Source organism: Anomalospiza imberbis, chromosome 5 (genome assembly GCF_031753505.1).
Source record: "Anomalospiza imberbis isolate Cuckoo-Finch-1a 21T00152 chromosome 5, ASM3175350v1, whole genome shotgun sequence".
In the NCBI taxonomy this organism is placed as follows: domain Eukaryota; kingdom Metazoa; phylum Chordata; class Aves; order Passeriformes; family Viduidae; genus Anomalospiza; species Anomalospiza imberbis.
In genome coordinates this window covers 12,066,185-12,085,334 of record NC_089685.1, presented here as the reverse complement: position 1 = coordinate 12,085,334, position 19,150 = coordinate 12,066,185, and the positions used below count along the sequence as shown (strand labels likewise).

Genomic DNA, 19,150 nt, shown 5'->3' with positions numbered 1-19,150 from the left:
ATTTGCTATGAGATAACTAAGAAACATGAACTTTCCTGAAATTATTATTAAATACAGAATTTATTGCAATTTCCAAGCAGTTCGGAAATGAGTTCTTCAGAAGTATCATACTTTTAACCATTTGTTCTCATATCTTTTGAACATTTTTCTCTGATTTTACATCAATTTCCAAAAAAAATTATGAGGATTTATATGTTTAGACAATATTTTCCCATTCTCTATTTTCTACCTCCAGTGAAAATGAGAACTCTTTTCCACACAAAATACAGTGTAGCCATTATTTCAATTACCCTTGCAAATTTACTGGATTAACTTTTATATATGAACGGAATATCTTGCAGATTAAAAATCCACTTTTTGGGTCAGTCATGCTATAAAAAATGTTTCTTCACTGTAGTAAGAATCTTATGTCTTATGTATTGCCTGGGATCAAACCCAGCTGTACAGTCTGACCAGAGGTCTGTGAGGTGCATTATCTAATGGAGACCAAAAGTGCAGCCCCAGCCTGTTCTGATGTGGGGATTTCATGAGCCAAATACCGTCCTCTGTGTTTGGGAATCCTCAGTTGACCCCTATTCCTTTGAACTTCTCCCGTCTCCTCCAGAACAAACTTCTGACATTGCAACATGCTGGGCAAAGCGTTCCACAGATTAACTACGTAAGAGCTGCCACCTCCTTACTTTTTTAACCTGACTCCTACAGCTTCATTTAGTGGCCTGTAGTTCTTGTATTGGATGAGACAATGAGCATCTGATTCACTGCTGCAGAATGGTTTGATAGATCTCTTTTGTACAGCCCTTTGCCCCTTTAATTTATCGATTTTTCAAACTCGGGAGCTACAGATTATTTAATTGTTCCCTATTTGGAATCTGTTTCATGCCTGAAGGTAGCATTGGGTCTTCTGCAAGCTGTGGTTGTGGAGTGAGAAGGATGTGCCTTGGTTATATGTGGATTTGCTTACTGGGAGAGACATTCCAGAAATATTCAAGGAATTATACTGATTTTGAGTTGGACTACTCTAGAACGAACAGGACTAGCACAGTATGTGTGAAGAATGGGTGAGTGAACACAGTGGAAAAATGAGAAATGGACTATGAAGAAAACCAGATGATTTGTGTGAATACATTTTTGTAATGAAGGGATGAGTTTGGTGCCTGTGAAAGACAGTGACGTGAATATTCTGAATAGATTTGTGAGTAGCAGGTGATCTATTAGTAACACTGATGTAAAATGAAGATCCATATGCTGGTTTTATCCAAAGAGTAAAGCAATGTTTTCTGAAATATCTGGTACATGGACTATGTCACAGACAGAGGGAAGGGAAGCTGCATCAAAGGTATTAGAAGTTTGCTGTTTGGTCGCTGTTTGGTTTCCTTAATTTCTCAGGATAAAAAGCCATGGCCCAACCTCTCTTGGCCCTTGATCTCTCTGGAACACAGTTTCCCTTGTTGTCCAACTGTGTTAATACAGTCCCAGCTGTGCTTGGCACTCACAAGTAAATTTCTCTTTGGGAATTATGACTAATGGCTGTTCAGTCTGAAAACAAACATGTTGTTTATTTACTTTTGTATGTATAGCAGGCAGGGAATGTGGAGGGGGAAAGGTTTTGAATGGTTTGTCTGTGTCTCTATTTACTGCTCTATCCTTTTTTAAAAATGTCTACTCAGACCTAGTGCTGAGCTGGAAGTGAGAAATCTGATCTTGTTTCCCTGGTTCTGCAGATCTCTGTTCCCCTGTTCTGTCAACCTTTATTACTTTGAAGCATCCCTCTTATCTCTGATGCCTTTATTTCCTACCTTAATTCACTTTCTCTGATATCTAAGAGTAGTTAGCACCTGTTTTACACTCAGATTCAAATCTGACAACAATGACATTTCACACTCGAGGAGTCACAAAGATATGCCATAACATTAGCAAAAGTCTCAAGGTCTGTTAATATTCCATACTCTTCTATTCCTATTTATTTTCCTATTTGCTTGCCTCTGTAAACATTTTTTCCCAGACCTTTCTGAACAGCTGAAGATGATATTTCATCTTCTGTTTTAATTCTTTAACATTCCAAAAATAAATTGTTTTTAGCAATTTAAGTATCATCAGGTTTTCGGGAATTTTGTGACTTTTTTCATAGTTAGAATAGGTACATGAGATATTCAGTGTATTTCTTGACACACTTCAGCTGTCAGGGAAGTCACCCTGTGGGTGACTGCATGGATGGGGTGTGTTCCCATTGTAGGTATGTGCCTCCTCTTCCAGTTTGCAGCCTGTTCTGTATTATGGATGTACTGGGCTCATTACTGGTGTGTCTGCCTGAGAGCTCAGGAGGAGAACAAGGGTTGGAAGGATTTTACTGAGCTTATAAAGTTTGGGCCACCATCCCAAAGTCTGAGCTGACTCTGGGAGTATTCTTCCTCTCAAAAACTACTTGGCAAGGGTAATAAAGTAAAGGGAAAAAGGGTCATCTCCACTCAGTTCTGCTAAAATTGCACTGAGAGCCATGAAATTTATTCATATAATTGATAAGAAGCCTCAGTAGGAAGAATAGAATAAGTAAGAATATAGATCAAAAAATCAAATTTGTGGAACAAGAAGAAAAGAATCAATGTGATCAGCAAGTATTTGTTCTGTCTTAAGGAGACTTTTCACTTTAATGTTCGTGTGAGACTTGGAGTCATGGTTTATGAGACAAAATAAAGAAGAGCTGCTTTTCTTTATTACACAGTGGTATCAACAGTAGTTTATTGTTGAACAATAATAATTATTAAATCTAAATCTATAATCTAAACACTTCATTTAAAAGTTAGCAATTAATTTGTTCTAAATTTATCTATTGCAAGACTTTGTGAGATTGAAGGTGCCTAATGCTTGAAAACAGTTTTATTTGAAAGCCTAGGTCCAATCTCCAGCTTTCACACTGATTTGTTCAGGTAACAAAACAACTCCTCACTGAAGTACTCTGCAACTGCGTGCAAGTCAGAATTGCAAAACTGATTTTTTCTTTGTAGAAGCATTGCAAATAAGGAAAACTATTTCAACCCTTGTAATTATTTCTGTATTAGTCACTCAATAATTAGGAAGTGAAAAGTTAAGCTATTATCCATAGCTTCTTTAATAAAGAATTACAGGCCATAAGTAAAATAAATAGCACCACAGCTGAAGTTATCAGCTGGTCTTGTGACTGCATTGTCTGGTACCTACAGATTAATTACAGCTCATAGCCTTACAGGAAGCTCATACTGGCAGCTTGTCAGCTGTGATAATATCTACCTGTGCTCACTGGATTACAGTTCTGAGGTGCCAAACACCTTCTATGGATTTCCAAGCAATCACAGCTCTGAGAGAGAGTAGCTGAAGGAGTTTACTTTCTTCCATGATGGGACTTCTAATACTAACAGTGTTGTGGTTATTTTGTGAGCTGAGGAAGTGAAATGGACTTCTGTTGACAACTACCACTACATTTCTTAATCTCTCTGTCTTAATTTTTTCATTTCTGTGTCAGCTTGCATCTGTAAATGTCTCTCAGGGAAAAATCCAGAATGTATTTTTATTAATGACCCAGTTTTCCAACTGCCTTTTTTAAACTCATTACAACTGCACCTCTGACAGCTTTTCATGTACAGTACTGTTATCAGGCTTCATGAAAATAAGAAGAGCAATGTTAGAAACATTTGCCACATTAATGCTAAAACTTAAGAGTTTTTATCTTTTTTCCATTGTGTGTATTGTTAGAGGTACAATAATGGCAATAATAAAATCCACATGATGTTGAAAAATACATCCATCAGGGAAGGGCTATAAAATAATGGGAAATTTAAATGCCTAATACCAGTTGCAGCTGTTTTGTTTGTTATCACTGATGTCTAAGTAAAACAGTCATGATGTTGATGTCCATATAACACAGATTAAGAGAGTCATAGGCTAAATGGAAAACCCAAAATTTCTCTGCTTATCTTACATTAAGCTTTTGTGTTCATCTGTTAAATCAGAGACTAAATTTAAAATTCTTTGAAGAATCTTTTTTGATTTCTAAATGTGTGTTAATCATCCTGCCTCCCCTTTAGAGTCCACAGAGAGATATGTGTTATCTTCAACTGGTAATTTATGTCATCCTAAAACACTCACCTGGAATGTGAGAATACCTGCCCTTTGGAGCTCCTAGTTTTTATTCCTGACAGTAAGGAAGCCCTGAAGTAAGGATGCTAGCATAGGGCTGCCTGGCTTCTGGCTGTGGGCAGCTGGATCAAACTCATTGCTCAAAAGGGAGAGATTTAACTTTTTTCTTTTTACCCATTTTTTCTTTTCATGCTTCCACTGGTTTTTGTGTGGAAGTAGTTGATCTGCCAGCTATTTAGGTAACTTGGCCCTTGTCATTCGCTATTGCCTTTGTTTTTGTCACAGAAAATAAAGTGTTCAAATCATTTTACTTTTGCTGGATGGAAAAGTCTTTGTTGTGAAACTGGAATGGTTCCACAGGAATCTGTCCTCATGATTGAGGAATGTGACAAAAGAAAACAGTGTCAGCTTTGCTCTCCCTCCTGATCTTTGGTATTGCTCTTTTGATCGTCCAGCGTGATATGAAAGAGGGCACAGCACGGACTAACCACAAGCCCTGTAGTACCTCTTTAATTATTTTTCACAGGACTAATTTAATAATATTTTGTGGCAGTCAAACCATTATGGATATTTGTGCAAAGCGGACATATTATCCTTACTGTGATTATGCTGGTCCCAAGGAGCTCAATTAGAAGTACTGCCAAAATGGGTTTGAAATATTATTTTGGATTTTTAAATTTTTTTCAATTGATTTTCTCAGTTTTGGAGGAAGATTAATTTAAATTCAACTTTTTTCTTTAAAAGATTTTGTTTTGCAAACTCATTCACTCTGTGAGTGTTCAAATGCTGACATTCAAATTAGTTTTTAGTCTTTACCAGTCCCTGGAGAGGCATACTTGTCATCTGCCCATACAAATATCATACATGCTGTATATCAACAACATCTACTCTGTGTCTATTTTCTCTTTGCTCTTCATCTGAGCAGGAGCTTCTTATTCATGGGAGACATGTCGTTTTGTTTTGTTCTGTTTATATTGCAACACCACCAACCCAGTTCTCTTTTTTTTCACTATTTCCTTTCCTTAACTAGAAATATGTTGCCTGAGACTTCCAGGAACAAGTTTCACTCCTTTTGCTGGAAGACTCAAATATAAGAAAGCATTTATTGAGAGAGTGGGAGTGGGGGCATGGAGGAAGGAATCTTAAATCAGCACTGCTAAAAGGTTGAGCATATGGTCCTAGTGATGGTCCTCCTTGAGGTTGGCTGCTGGGAGACTGATCTCTGTTCCCATGACCACACACTTTTTAAAACCTGAACCACCACCACCATGCAAAGTCTTGCACTGCTGCTGGAAGGTTTCAGAAGAAAAAAAAAAAAAAAAAAAAGCAATCAGCTGCCTCTTTTCTTTATCAGCCACATTATGATGTAATTGTAATAGCTGCTTTGGGTGGGTGGGGATGCCCAGGAGTCCCTTGCCATTGTTATAGCTCCAAGTGACACAAGTGTTTTGTGGAAGTTTGTCCCTTTCTCTTAATTCTTCCCTAATTTAAAGAGTTATTTATTCTACCAGGCTGCCCTGGGTCTCAACAAAACTTGACCAGCACACCCTCCCACTGGAGTTGAAAACATAAATTCAAGCACAGAAGTTGATTCTTTGCTATACCTGAGACAGAGGACTCAGTTAAGTTGTTTGGTTGTGATGGCATACAGACTGCTGTAGCCATTTTACCTAGTATAGGTGCAGAACTGTTCTGTGCATGCACTGGGGATGTACCTTCAGTAGGGACAATTTTTTGTATTTGGCAATATTTACTACCTGCTACCAAGAAGCTCCCTATTGTAAATCCAACAAGCTTGTTGGTTGAGCTCCCTTTTTATAACTATTCCTTCATCTTTCTCAGGATAGGGTTATAAATACCCACAAGATCTAAGAGCTTTCTTGTTTTTTCCTTTCTTCCTTCTTCACTTCTTTAGCATCTGTCCCGATTGTTGCCTGAAATTAAATTGCAATTTAGTTTTGGATATAGGTTCAGATCACTGTGGCTATTCAGTTTACTTTTCTACCATACTCCTTTGGCTTAGCCTATAGCACCTGCCACTTTTCAAGATTTTTTTTTCCTCAGGATCCAGTCCAGATTTGAGGAGCTTCACTTACAGTTGTCTGAAGAGTAAATGTGTATGTGAAAACATTCATAGGAAGAAGAAGGTTTCTCACTAGCAACTCCACTTTCTTTGATATTTGATGTCTTTGTGGCTATTTATTACCCACCTCCTCTTTCCTGTTGCCACATCTCCTTGTTAACATTTTATTTTCTGAAGTTGGAAGGAACTGTGAATGTAGGGTGCCACTAGTAAAAGGCAAGGGTGAGTGATGCATGAATGCATCCCTGCAGGCATCCCTGCAGGCACCCCTGCAGGCAGTAGTCAGACCAAGAAAAATCAGGTTCAAATTTTTAGATGTGTGCACTGTAGAAAATGGTGTGTCCACCTCCATATATATACATCCAGTCCTTCAGGATCCCCAGTTACCAGAAAACTTGCTTTAAATCTAAGCACCTTTCATGCTAATTCACCATGTGTTTTAGTCTAACATAGGATAGGCTTTCATAATTTCTTACCATTTACTATATTACAGTAATGATTATTCTATTACTAATATATTTAGTTCTGCTTTGATTTTTACTGTAGTTTGCGAGAAGAAAAAAAGCTTCTGGAAAATGAATATGAAAAAATGTCAAAAGAAAAGGTAAGTACAAAACACGAGAAAAGCAATGTTTTATGTTCTGTTAACTAACATATTAAAAATCACTGAAAATGTTTTCTCAGTGTGCATTTCTAGAGTTTATTTTAAATAGAATACATAGAAAAATAGCTTTTAAAAGAAATAGATTTATTATATCATTCAATTTTAATACCTAGGGCAAGAAGTAAATAACTGATTCAGAAAAGATCTGGATTTTTTTTTTTTACCCAAGAAAATGTTTACTATATTCAGCAAATGGACACTGCATGTAAAGATAGCTGCAGGTTTTTGTTTCTATGATGTGAACATGAAAAATACATTTGTAGTCATAAATCCTGAAGAATATATGTGGCTTTGTTGGAAATAAAATTCTGTTAGTATTGATAGAAGAAACACTCATCTGGTAAAAAAAAATAATTTCATATATTGTCACTAAAAATGCTATCATCATTCAATGTTACTGAGTTTGTGTTATCAGAAGCCTGCAAAATGTAAAAGGGAAAATACAATTAATCTGGTCTTTTTCTTCATTTTTAAAGAAAAATGATAAAATTAAACAGTTGAAAGAAAATTGTGATGAGCTCAGCGAAGAAGTAATCCAGAGGAGAGCAGAAATTGATTCAATAAGAGAAGCTGTTTCATCCAAAGAAAAGCTGATATTAACAGATGAGGAAGAAATGGAAAAGCTTCAGGAGATGCAGACTTATTTAAAAGTAACACAAAATTAATTGTGCCTATGTATCTGTGAGTGCGTGTGCATATTTGTGTGTATGGGCACATGTTTTGCCCAAAGGAGCAGTGAATCTTCTGGATGTTGTTATTCCAAATTCATTATGTCATTACATTAAATATTAGACCATTTTTCTATAGGCATGAAACATGCTGCTGTGCCATATCCTTATTGCTCCTGTAGGAAATACTAAGTCATGGTTTTGATTAGAAAGTGGTTTCTATAAAAACATCTTAGTTATGTTGTGTTATTTTAGGTTGCTCAGATTACAGTTAATACAGATTTATGCTGAGAATTAAAAACACACCTGGATCTACTTCTTTCCATGGTATAAATAGCATAATAAGATGTATTAATAATATTCAAGCATAATTTTTATCTTGAAGACACACTAAAATTGTAAACATCAATGCTCAGTTTTAAAAGTAGGAACTAAAATTCTCTGGGAGAAACTCAAGCAATTAAAAAATGTTTCCTACTGATTTTCACAGCAGTTCTAAATGAATATTACAGCTATGAAAACTCATCAGCTTTTGAGGCTATTAATCATACCTTTCTGTTTTGTTACTAGGCTGAGCTAGTTAGGATCCTTGGTGTTCCAAAGCAACTTGCAAAAGAAACTGAGAAGTTGAATCAGAAAAAAATGTATGTTTTTAATAAATAATTCTATATACATGAATATATATATGTATGACTTCTTCTCATCCCTTGGTTATCAAAATTATTGAGGACGGTTATTGATTAAAATTAGGATCAGCATTTAAACTAACATTTCCACAGCTGACAGTGTGGCCTGAGCTACAAACCCATTCTCCTTTAGTCCATCTTACTCCACAGTACCAGCTGTGGGGTCACAGCTGCTTTGCTCTAAGGTAGTGACATGAGTTACAGTCTCTAATACTTCATCAGTGGAAATGCAAGCCAGCAGCCAGCCTTTTCTTTCTCTCTCTCATGAAGCTAGGCTTCTTCTCCTCTGAAGCATGGTATATGCTGTTTACTCTAAGTGTAAAATCAAATTAGGACTGTGCAGTTTCAGCCAGGTCACTCACAGATCCCAGTGGTCCAGTTGCCATCCAGATGAAGGAAGGGTTTTGTACCCCGTTTGTGCACAGGCTTACACTGAAGTTTGTGGATCCTGCTTCCAGTCCCTATTTGTAACACAGAAACTGTTTGACTGTTAAATTTCTCAGGTTTAAAACTTGCATGATGGTTTTCTTCTACATTTTCCTCACTACTCTGCTTAATGCAACTCTGCCATCATAAATCTAAGAAGTTTGCCCTATAGTGTTACAGAGAAGCAATTTCTAAAACCTACATTGTGCAGATTGCTATTAATGAAATATTTAAATAAGTCTTTATATTTGTGTTACATCACAGAATAGACTAACTAGTTTCCAGTTCTTAGGAAGAATATTTAGAAATGTCACACCCATGTACTCAGTAATGTGGATAGAAATCAATTTACTAGAACTCTTTTTAATACAATCATGGTGCTAAGCTGTCAGTTAGGTGCAGATACCCCATGGCTATCTGCACTTTTATTGTTGGACTATATTGAATTTGAAGGTTTTCACTGTCTGCTTTCAAACATTTGACATATATTGTTTTGAAATTATTTTGTATGTCCACAAAAACTGGCAACTTCTGTTTTGTCTTTTAAATATGCGTGTGAAAAATGTAACCCTTACTGCTATGTTAAAATATATCCACAGTGATGCAGAGAAGAAGAATGAAGCCCTTAATGACCAAATAGAAGAATTACATAGCACCCTGAAAGCCATTGGAAAAAGGACTAAAGAGATTTTGCAAGAGAAAGAAGATGTAATGAAGGAATTGGATGAGAGACAAACTTTGATACAAAAGAATGAACGAGAATGCATTAATTTGACAAAATTACTAGAAATTAACACAGAGAAGGAGTTAGCCATCCTATCAGACAGGTTAGAGACATGAGCCACATGGAAAGAGTGAACAATTCTCTATTCTCAAAAGTCTATTTCTTTTTTCTGCTGTTGCTTCTATTTTCCAGTTTTATGCTGCAACCAGTGCAAATTATAAATGATCAGGCTTGGTTTTCACTTCCAAAATATTTATATAAAAATTTGGAATTTACGATCTGGCTTGAAGAAGAACATCAAAATGCATAAGCATTTGATAAAATCCTATTAGATTTTGCTCTTAAAAGTGAAATATTTTAAAGAGTTTCTCTCTTTAGCGCACATATTTTCTTTCCTGTGTAACCTACTGAAAGTAATTTGAAGAAGAATAATGTCAGTATTTTCATTTTCAAATGAGGCTCATAGATGTCTTCCCTCATGTAGTCCTGAATTTCAGTGGAGATTGGTTAATCATCTCTTTAACATTCCCTTCAATTATGATTTTATATTTACTTGGTAAAGTAAACTGTTAGGTTGAAGGCAAGCTTCCAATAATTCCTCCTTGCAGAGGGAGATGTATAGGTGTAATTCTGGCCATTTGCTCAGCAGCAATGCTTTTACCTTTCAAGCTTTGTATTGAAGGCCCATGGCATCTTATTTTGAAATGTTCCCTTATACTAAAAAATGTTTTCTTCTTCCTATATGTACTAGATTAGCTGATATTTTAGCATATTTAGAACAGACTGTGAGACCTTACCAACATAATTTGGGTATTATAATTTATTATAGTTATAAAAATACTACCTTTTTAGGTAATTTTTATAAGTAGTTTACAAGTTTGTCTTGCTGAGCCATAGTAAAGAGATACTCAAAACACATTAAAATAGTTGTGCATGTTTACATATATGTCTTGATTAAGTTACCTGTTTCTAAAATTCTGTGTCTATCTATATAGACAAATTCTGGAAAATAATTTAAATAAATATGTCTTGGAGAACAAAAATCAACAAGATATTCTCAGTCACCATCAAATACAGAAAGATAAAGAACTGAAAAGTTTAAAAAAGATAGAGTTACAACTGAAAGGGATTTGGGATTCCTTGGAAGGAGATAAGGCAAAGCATAAAAGACTCAAATCAGAGGTTTGTATGAATGCATTGATCATAAAGATTGTAAATTTTCTTGTAAGAAATACTTCTATGAAATCTCTTGACAGTCCTGCAAGGGAAAAGGGGGGAAGACTGTTATTTCATCTTCCTCATTTCCTCCTTTAGTATTTCACCCATTCCTCTTTCAATGATGCATTACTCTTTTCTGTTTTACATAGTCATTTGACTATGATAATTTTAAGGGGAAGTACCATTCTGCTTATGTATTCAAGGCATTTTCTTTCTTTTCTGCTTCCAATTATTTCTTTAAAAATTTACTTTGTCTATAATTTTTGTTTTATTTTCTTTTGCTCATCACTAGTTCTTCCATTCTCTCCTTCTTATATATATTTTCTCCTATGCTTGCTCCTTGCTCAGTCTAGATTCTGAGTCATATAAAATTAATCTTATTTAGTCAGGTGAATGTTTTTTTCACAGCACTTGATGTTTCCTACCTTGACACTATCCTTCAAATTTTTCTTGGTCCTTCTAAGCAATTCAGGGCAGAAAACAGTCTTACATAATTGTAAAGTTTTTAAAAATAGCTATACATAGCAAAACTCATATATACTTAGCTTTGCTATTTAAACTACTCCGATTATTACTTGATAATATTTAATATTATTAAACAATATTTTTTGTCTCCCTCTGAAGTCACGTGTGTATTACCTAGTAATATGAGCTCACCTGGGAGAAGGGAGGAAAGCTCTAGAACTACACAACAAAGTTTTGAATTGAATTTCCTTAGATAATAATTAAAGAGCTGACTCATATTCCAGACTTTGATCTTAAAGCTTAAAGAGTTTCTGTTCAGTATCAGCAAAGAGAATCTGGGAGTTGGTATTTTTGCATGTGTTCCCATTGAGGAAATGTTCCTGGATGGAGAACCACAATTGTTTAAAAACATGTAATGCTAAAATCAAATGCCATAACTCACCAGCAGCTGTGGTTAGAGTTCACAGTCTGGGGTAAGATCCAAACCCATCACAGCCCAATTCCTTCACCCTGTGGAAGGACAAGACCTTGTATGTGTGTTACAAAGAGCATCATCATGAGAAGTAAGGGAAAAGGAATGCCATGATAGACAGCAGTGGAATTCTGATCAGTATTTTACTCCAGCAGCTGCAGGATACTACTCTAATGCAAATAGCCACAGCAACAGAGTTGTTTTAGCCCATCCTCCCATGCTCCATGTTTTCTCTGATTCCTTTCCTGGCTCTGTTAGAAGAGCAAATGTGAAATCACTGCTTCTCTGCATTGAAATACAGTACTGCAGTAAGGAAGAGTCAAGTGGCCAACTTGATCCTGCTTGGCTTTTGCTATATTTGGACAATTTTAATTTGTAAGATTTGGGAGCACACCCAGCAAAAATTAAAAAGCAGTATTTTAAGCAGATAAAATTTAACTACTTAAACCCCCAGATTTACTTTATTCATTGTGATTTGAAGTGAAAAAAATCACAAGAATTAATTGTTTATATAAATATGTGATTGCAGAAGCAGCAGTACATCAGTGTGGTTCCCCAAATTTCTTCTTTTGAATCATATGCTAAGTACAGAATGACTGGTTTGTAGAATAAGGAAATTACAGGAACCCTTCCTTCAAATGTGTTTTTCCGGTTATTAAGTTGTGAAAGGTCAGCTATTGCTAAACACCAAAATTGTGTGTGAAAGAGAGCTGCTGGTTCTGCTGTCTCCAGCCTGGAGCAGAGCTGCTGCTCCTCTCCATGTGGACCTTCTCTTTGGTCAGGCCAAAGCAGAAACAGCCAAAAGTGCCTAAGTTTAGCCCTTTCTTATGTGAACAGAAGTCCCTAATAGATTAAAGATGTTTATATCAGTTTTTTATTTTTACACAGCAGAAGTGGTAACTAATATATGCTCCACAGAAAAGTTATTTTTGATCCCAACAAAAGACCAAAAGTCACTTTCTTAGGACAGCCTTTACTGACAATTTAGTAAACCTAAGTCAAATCAAATCTCAGAGCTGGGAGCTGCAACTAAAGTAACTCCACACTTTGACCTTTACTATGTCTCTTGTTTCCCTTTACCATAATGTAAGTGAACAGAATTTAATTTTACAATACTATCACAGAAGTGAAAATAACAAGTGCAAAACATCTACCTATCAGTATTGATTTATAGTGAACTCTAACATCTGGTTGAGATCTGAGCAAGATATCACAGGGTTGTGTGTATTATCTTTGAATATCTTCCAGGTGTGTTGTAATTTAAATTACATTACTTAAATGTAATTTTTTCCCATCCATATGAATTACAGATTTGCAATTAGAATCATTTGGGTTGGAAGGGACCTTTTAAGATCATTTGGTATAAACCCCTGCAGAAGGCAGAGACAGCTTCATGTAGATCAGATTAGTCAGACCTCAGTCCAACCTGGCTTTGAATGTTTCCAGAGATAGGGCATCAACCACCTCTCTGGGAAACCTGTTCCAGTGTTTCACTACCCTTTTTGAATAAAATTCTTCCTTAAATCTAATAATCCCTCTTTTATTTTAAAATTAATATCCCTTGTCCTATCACAGCAGTTCCTGCTAAATTGTTTATCCCCATCAATTACACAGAGGCAATATATGCCTTCATAGTTAGCCTGATGCATTTATTTCTTGCTTTCTTATAACCATAAAGAAATTTTAAGTGAAGTTAATCACAGTGAGGCTAGTACAGCTTTTTGTCTTACGAGTTATATCATGTAAGTAGTTGTAGTGAGATTGGTCAGATATATTTTAACCAGAGGTAGTATATTTTATGTATTCCTTCACATACTTAATGTTAAAATCTGATTGAATAAATGAATTTTTCCATAATGTACATGAAAAAAATAATACATAAATGTTTGTGTTATTCGATTTGACTTTCTAGGGCCTAATGAAAATCCTACTGTAGTGATAAAAAGGAAAAAATGTGATATTCATTCTATGTAGATGTGAATTCTTTTTTTCCTTTAGTAAGCTCAGAATTTCACTCTGAAAATCCTCTGTGAATTTAGGGGATATTTTTATGTTCTCTCTGTGTTTATTGTTGTTTTAATGACAATTTAGTTGCTGAAAACCATAAACCTTCTAAATTTGTGAAGTTTAGTGTTCATAGTTCTTGAAAGAAAAATTTGAGAAGCTTCAATAAGCTGCTGAGGAACTCTACTTAATTAAGCATTCTTGTACTAGCGATTATAAGAGGAGAGATATTTAATTTCTTAATTTGTGTAGCTACTTCTAATATACTACCTGCAGTTGAGATTTTCCTATTTTTTTATTTGCATCACTATGTGCTTGGCTTATTTTTGTAGGCAGAAATTAACTCAAAAAACAATGCAGTATTATTAGAAAGACGACAAGAACTGCAGGAGGAGATCAAAACAGTCAAGAGAGATTTAGCTGAACAGGTGCTGAATTCTGCTTTCTCATATTTTTTCATTTTGACCATTGGTTTTCTATCATGAGAATAAAGGGACTGTTTGAAGAAAAAAATAATGGGAGTTTCTAGCTGCAGCTTTCTGGTGAGAAAATGCAATACTATTTCTTGAGTTTTAAAGATGACTTATCTTTCATTTTTAAAAACATTTTTGATGTTACTGGCCATATAGAAGGTAGAAAGCAAATCTACTTTCTAGTTTAAGTCTTTCTAAATGTTGTTGATGACACTGCAGCTAGAAATATATTGTTACACATTTCCTTTGGGTATGAAACCGTGTCTTGTTGCAACAATGAAAATTCAGCATTTATACATTAAGATTTTTCATCTTCACAGTTCTGTCATTTGTGGATGTCTGTCTGTATGCAGCACAGCCATGCAGAGTGTGGAAATGCAGATAGCTGTGTTACAAAAACATTAGTATTTGCCACTACATAAATGACCTTATAAAAAGCAATCTATTTCACACATACCTCCTTGGTACCTCCAAGGTCAAACCTGCTTGTCTTCTTACCCTTATATTCATTTTCTTTATGTATTTTGTTTGAATTCATTAATATTATCAAGTGGGGACCTGCTTGTATTTGGATGCACATGCATTCTGGTACCTACATGGCATTCTTTGGGATATGTAACTTATGTGCCAGGGACAGGCACACAGTCAGTGGAGCCTAGGAAACTTCCATTCACCTCCTCCTGAAGACCTGAGACTGAACTTACTTAAAGATTATATAGCTATAAATATTCGTTCTATCCAATGGACAATAGCTGAAAGATGTTAGACTGAGGAACAGAAATGCTCCTAGGTGATAATATATTCTGAAATGTTATTATAGGGATTGTGCATGGTGTTTTAAAGCAATAATTTATTACAGTTTTAAATCTATGTAGTCTGTATATTTGCTTACGTTGCAGATAAACCCAAAGTATTTCCAACTTTGGTTTTGCCAACACTGATACATTGTTGCATTAGAATTTAAATGTAATCTTCTCTAGGAAATGATATCAGATATGGATGCCCGTGTGTTAGAAGAATGCATTGCTGCAGAATACTTGCTTTTCAAAGAGCAGGAAAAATGCAGAAGTGAGTTATCCACACTTACACATCTGACTTGGCTCAGAGCTGATGAGAGGCAACTGAAATGCAGGGATGTTCAGAAAGCCAAGGTAAAAAATATATATTTGGAAGACTGTTCAAAAGTACCAGCTGGTATAGGGAGAAATTAAATTATTAGTGAGGGGAGCCCTGTGGACTCCTTTCCCATCCTAGGTTTGAAGCTCCACCAGAACACTGGAAACTCACAATGCTGTGGTGTTTTATTGCAATTTGTTGTGCAATGCAGCATGTTAAAATATGGCTCCACAATTGAAACAAGGTATTTGAAAGGACATTTAAAGAGCGCCCAAAGGAGGGCAACAAAGATGGTGAAGGGCTTTGAGGGGAAGCTGGGTGAGGAGCAGCTGAGGTCACTTGGTCTGTTCAGCCTGGAGCAGACTGAGGGGAGACCTCACTGCAGTTACAACTTCGTTGTGAGAGGAGGGACAGACACTGATCTCCTCTCTGTGGTGACCAGTGACAGGACCTGAGGGAGTGGCCTGAATGTGTGTTGGGGGGAGGTTTAGGTTCAATATTAGGAAAGGGTTCTTCACCCAGAGGGTGGCTGGGCACTGGAACAGGCTCCCCAGGACAGTGATCACAGCACCAGACTGACAGAGTTCAACAAATGTTTGGACAGTGCTCTCAGCACACGGGGTGACTCTTGGGAATGGTGCTGTGCAGGGCTGGGACTTGGGCTTCATGATCCTGGTGGGTTTCTACCAACTCAGCACATTCTGTGATTCTGAGATTCTGTGATTTTCTTTCAAGCCCATGGGATAAAATGAATAATTTGAAAGAAAGAGGCAGAATAGCAGACAACCTGAGATTCCCAGAAGTAAAACTGTGTGGTTTATTTTACAAATGTATGAACACTAGAAGATAAACTGAATTACTACTCATTCCAAAGTGAGGCAGAAATTTCTCTTTTCCTGTTACATTTCAAAGCATAAATAATGATCTTGATTTAGAGAACAAGGGAAAGAAAACTTTTCTGACCACTCATTGTATTTGCTGCCTGCATTTTTCTGGTATAATGTGTGCTATGATGTCACATAGAATTTGCTAAATACTAAATTTCTATATGGAAACAAGGTATTGGTGTTTCCAAAATGTATGTCTGTAATCAGATAAATTAGATAAGCTACCCTTCCACCATCTTGGGAAACTCTGACCGTCTGTAAAAATAAACAAACATGTCAGGCTTTGTGCCTTCAATAAAATCAGTCCATAAACAAATAAAACAAATAAAAGAATACAAATTCAGGAACACACAGACAAGCCCAAAGTTGCAACCCATCATCCACCAGTTTTTCCTAATACCAATCTCCTCCTCCTGATACCAGTGGGAGGGGGGAAAAGGCCTCTCAATTTAAGATTGATGGCCCAGGCCATCACAAGGACTGAACACAACTGGAATCAAAAGATCCAGGAACTTAACAGAATGCAATTCTGCTCAAACATCAGTGACTGCTTAAAAGTCAGAATTGAGTAAGAAAGAAAATTTATTTGTAAAGATACAATTTCAATGGTTCATATGCCAAATAATTACATAGTGATGGACTTGACAGGCTGATCAGTAGAAACAGTGGAACTTCAGATAAAGGGAACAAACATTTAAGATGCAGCATCAAATTATCTACATTACTAATAGTAATTGTAAGCTTAATATAAATGGGAAAACTGTGCTTTTTTAATGTTGTTGTAATAAAAACATTCCTTTGTAATAAGAAAAATTTCTTATAATAATGTCCTCTCACTGTCTTTTTCTCATGTAAGAGTTGCTCTGGGTAATTTTACTGAAGACATTTCTCTAATATATCTAAAGTGCTTACTAAATTTTATATAAATTTCAGATTGAACTCCAAAGTCTCGTTAAGGAACTAAAAAGAAAGGATCGTGAACTAATCACCTGTAAAAAGAGGAAAAAAGAAAACCAAAAAGAGTAAGAAAATAATAACCATACATTATTTTTAAAAAATCTTCTAAAGCAACTTTTATCCAAGCAACGCATGCATAAAATGCTAATAATTATTTCTTTCACACATCTCATTTCTTCAGACTCCAAGGATTTACTAGGATGTATGATCTTATGCTAACTGAAAAGGATAAATGTATAGATTTGATGCGTATTGCTCAGTGGAAAGCAAGGGAAGCTGAAAACCGGGTAAAATTGCTAGAAAATAATATACAAAATTTAAGAGATGCTGTTATAACCAGAGAAAGGTGAGTTTAAAGTACACTGTAGTTCACAATTATAGAAATTTAAGATAAAATCTTAGGAGGGAATCTATTCCATCTTTAATTATGCCCATATCATCCTTGATAGCTATCATCCTGATTTTTTAAATCTGATTAAAACAAAGGCATTTAGAAACCTCTCCATAATCTGTTCCAATTTCTTATCCCACTAACACTCCACAACTAGCTTGGGCATCCCTGCTTGTCAGAAAGTAGTTTTGAAGTTCGTCTGGCTACTCTCTCACTTTCTCATCCTTTGTATCAGAGTTCTTGGATCTTTCAGGTTTTGCATTATCATGCTGTTTCATTCATTATAAGCAACACCGTCACACTCGTATTTGCTGTCCTTAGAGAAAAAGAGGTCTGACACATATGATTCCCTAATGAAGTGGTGCATGGGACTATTAAATGAGTCACTAGCTAGGAATATGGCTGTCTAATTATGAAATTAGAACAAATTGGGGATTTTGGTTCAAACTCCCACTGAAGTTTATTACATAACATTTATTTCAGATAAAATGTGGTTTCAGTTTCCAGTCTTAGACAAAATAAAGGTTATATTCACAGCAAAGATAATGAGGCAGAATAGCTGGTACTTTTGACTCTCTTTTTTCCTAGACCATTATTTAGTGAGGATATCTTTTTGCCATTTTTGTCATCCTAGTGATGAAATTCTGCAATATAGACAGAATTACAATGTCTTGGAAATCTGTCCTTGGGCAAGTAGGGAGACAGTGAATAGCCAACTGTGTAAGCAAAACAAGAAAACCAAAATTGAGTAGTTAAAAATAACTTGATTTTGTCAAGATGAACAAGCTGACATTTTGTTGTAAAAATTTTGAGGCCTTCCCAGTTGATGAAAGAAGGGGGGAAAAAAAGGTTAGTAAGACATAAATTTTGTATAGATATCAGAAGTATATAAATATTATTATTGATGTCCCTACTTGGTGCAGATCCAACAGATATTTTGGGCTCTGCAAAACTAGATTTAAAAGTAGTCAGAGGTATTGAATTTTCAGTAACTGTCTTGCCTATGAAAAATATTTTAAATCCCAGAAACAGACTTTAGTGTCAGTACCACTGACTTCACTGCAACCTATGTAATTTGGAGGACAGAGTATCAGTCCAAATAAGGCAAGAAATTTTCAGAAAATATTTAAAACACATTGCATTTCTGCAATTCTGTTATACTTTCAGTCTGAAACTTGACTTACAGAAGTTTAATTAAACTCAGTAATATCCTGTAGTACTCAAAGTGTTATACATGTGGGGGAAATTAAAGAAATCAGCTCCCTGCCCTATACACAACAAATCAGCAATTTAGTGATGGAGCCCATGAGGGAAGGCTATTTCATCTGCAGGTCTGTATTTTAACAGGAGACTTTGCTTCTCCTTTCACTACCTCTTTTGTACATTGACATGAATATCTTCTCAGTGTAGATAAAGTTGTGTCTTGGTCCAGAAGGGATACCACAGATAAATGTAATAATGCTAAATTCTGTGCTGTGAGATAGTAAATACTCCATTTGGTGAAAAGAATCTGTCTTTTAAATGAGGGGTCATCATCCAGTGATCAACAAGGATGCTGGAAATAATGAGATCTGTTCTTTATTTTTATGTGATCTTGTCACTAACCTCCCACTATGTTTTGGTTTCTTTTTTATCTATCAAATGGGTAGATGGAATAATAATGGACCATCTAATAATTTTCTTCCTTGTGTTGATGTTGTGACACACTGTTATATAAACAATACGTTTGGAGAACTTTGAGTTATAACCACAAAATAATTTAAATATTGTTATTTAAATAGAATGGCAGGATTTATACACATTAAG

The 19,150-nt window shown here is 35.6% G+C and overlaps 1 protein-coding gene across 3 annotated transcripts in view; it reads left to right on the top strand.

Moving 5' to 3' along the window:
- The window catches only part of CCDC146 (coiled-coil domain containing 146), a 67,621-nt gene that overhangs the window by 35,742 nt on the left and 12,729 nt on the right, over positions 1-19,150 (top strand). For all 3 annotated transcript variants that reach the window (XM_068189612.1, XM_068189613.1, XM_068189614.1), the window contains 9 exons: positions 6,740-6,797; positions 7,334-7,507; positions 8,096-8,169; positions 9,237-9,464; positions 10,357-10,543; positions 13,853-13,948; positions 14,974-15,144; positions 16,930-17,018; positions 17,135-17,299. In XM_068189612.1, coding sequence (XP_068045713.1) covers positions 6,740-6,797; positions 7,334-7,507; positions 8,096-8,169; positions 9,237-9,464; positions 10,357-10,543; positions 13,853-13,948; positions 14,974-15,144; positions 16,930-17,018; positions 17,135-17,299 — 1,242 coding nt within the window. The remainder of the gene's footprint in view (positions 1-6,739; positions 6,798-7,333; positions 7,508-8,095; positions 8,170-9,236; positions 9,465-10,356; positions 10,544-13,852; positions 13,949-14,973; positions 15,145-16,929; positions 17,019-17,134; positions 17,300-19,150) is intronic.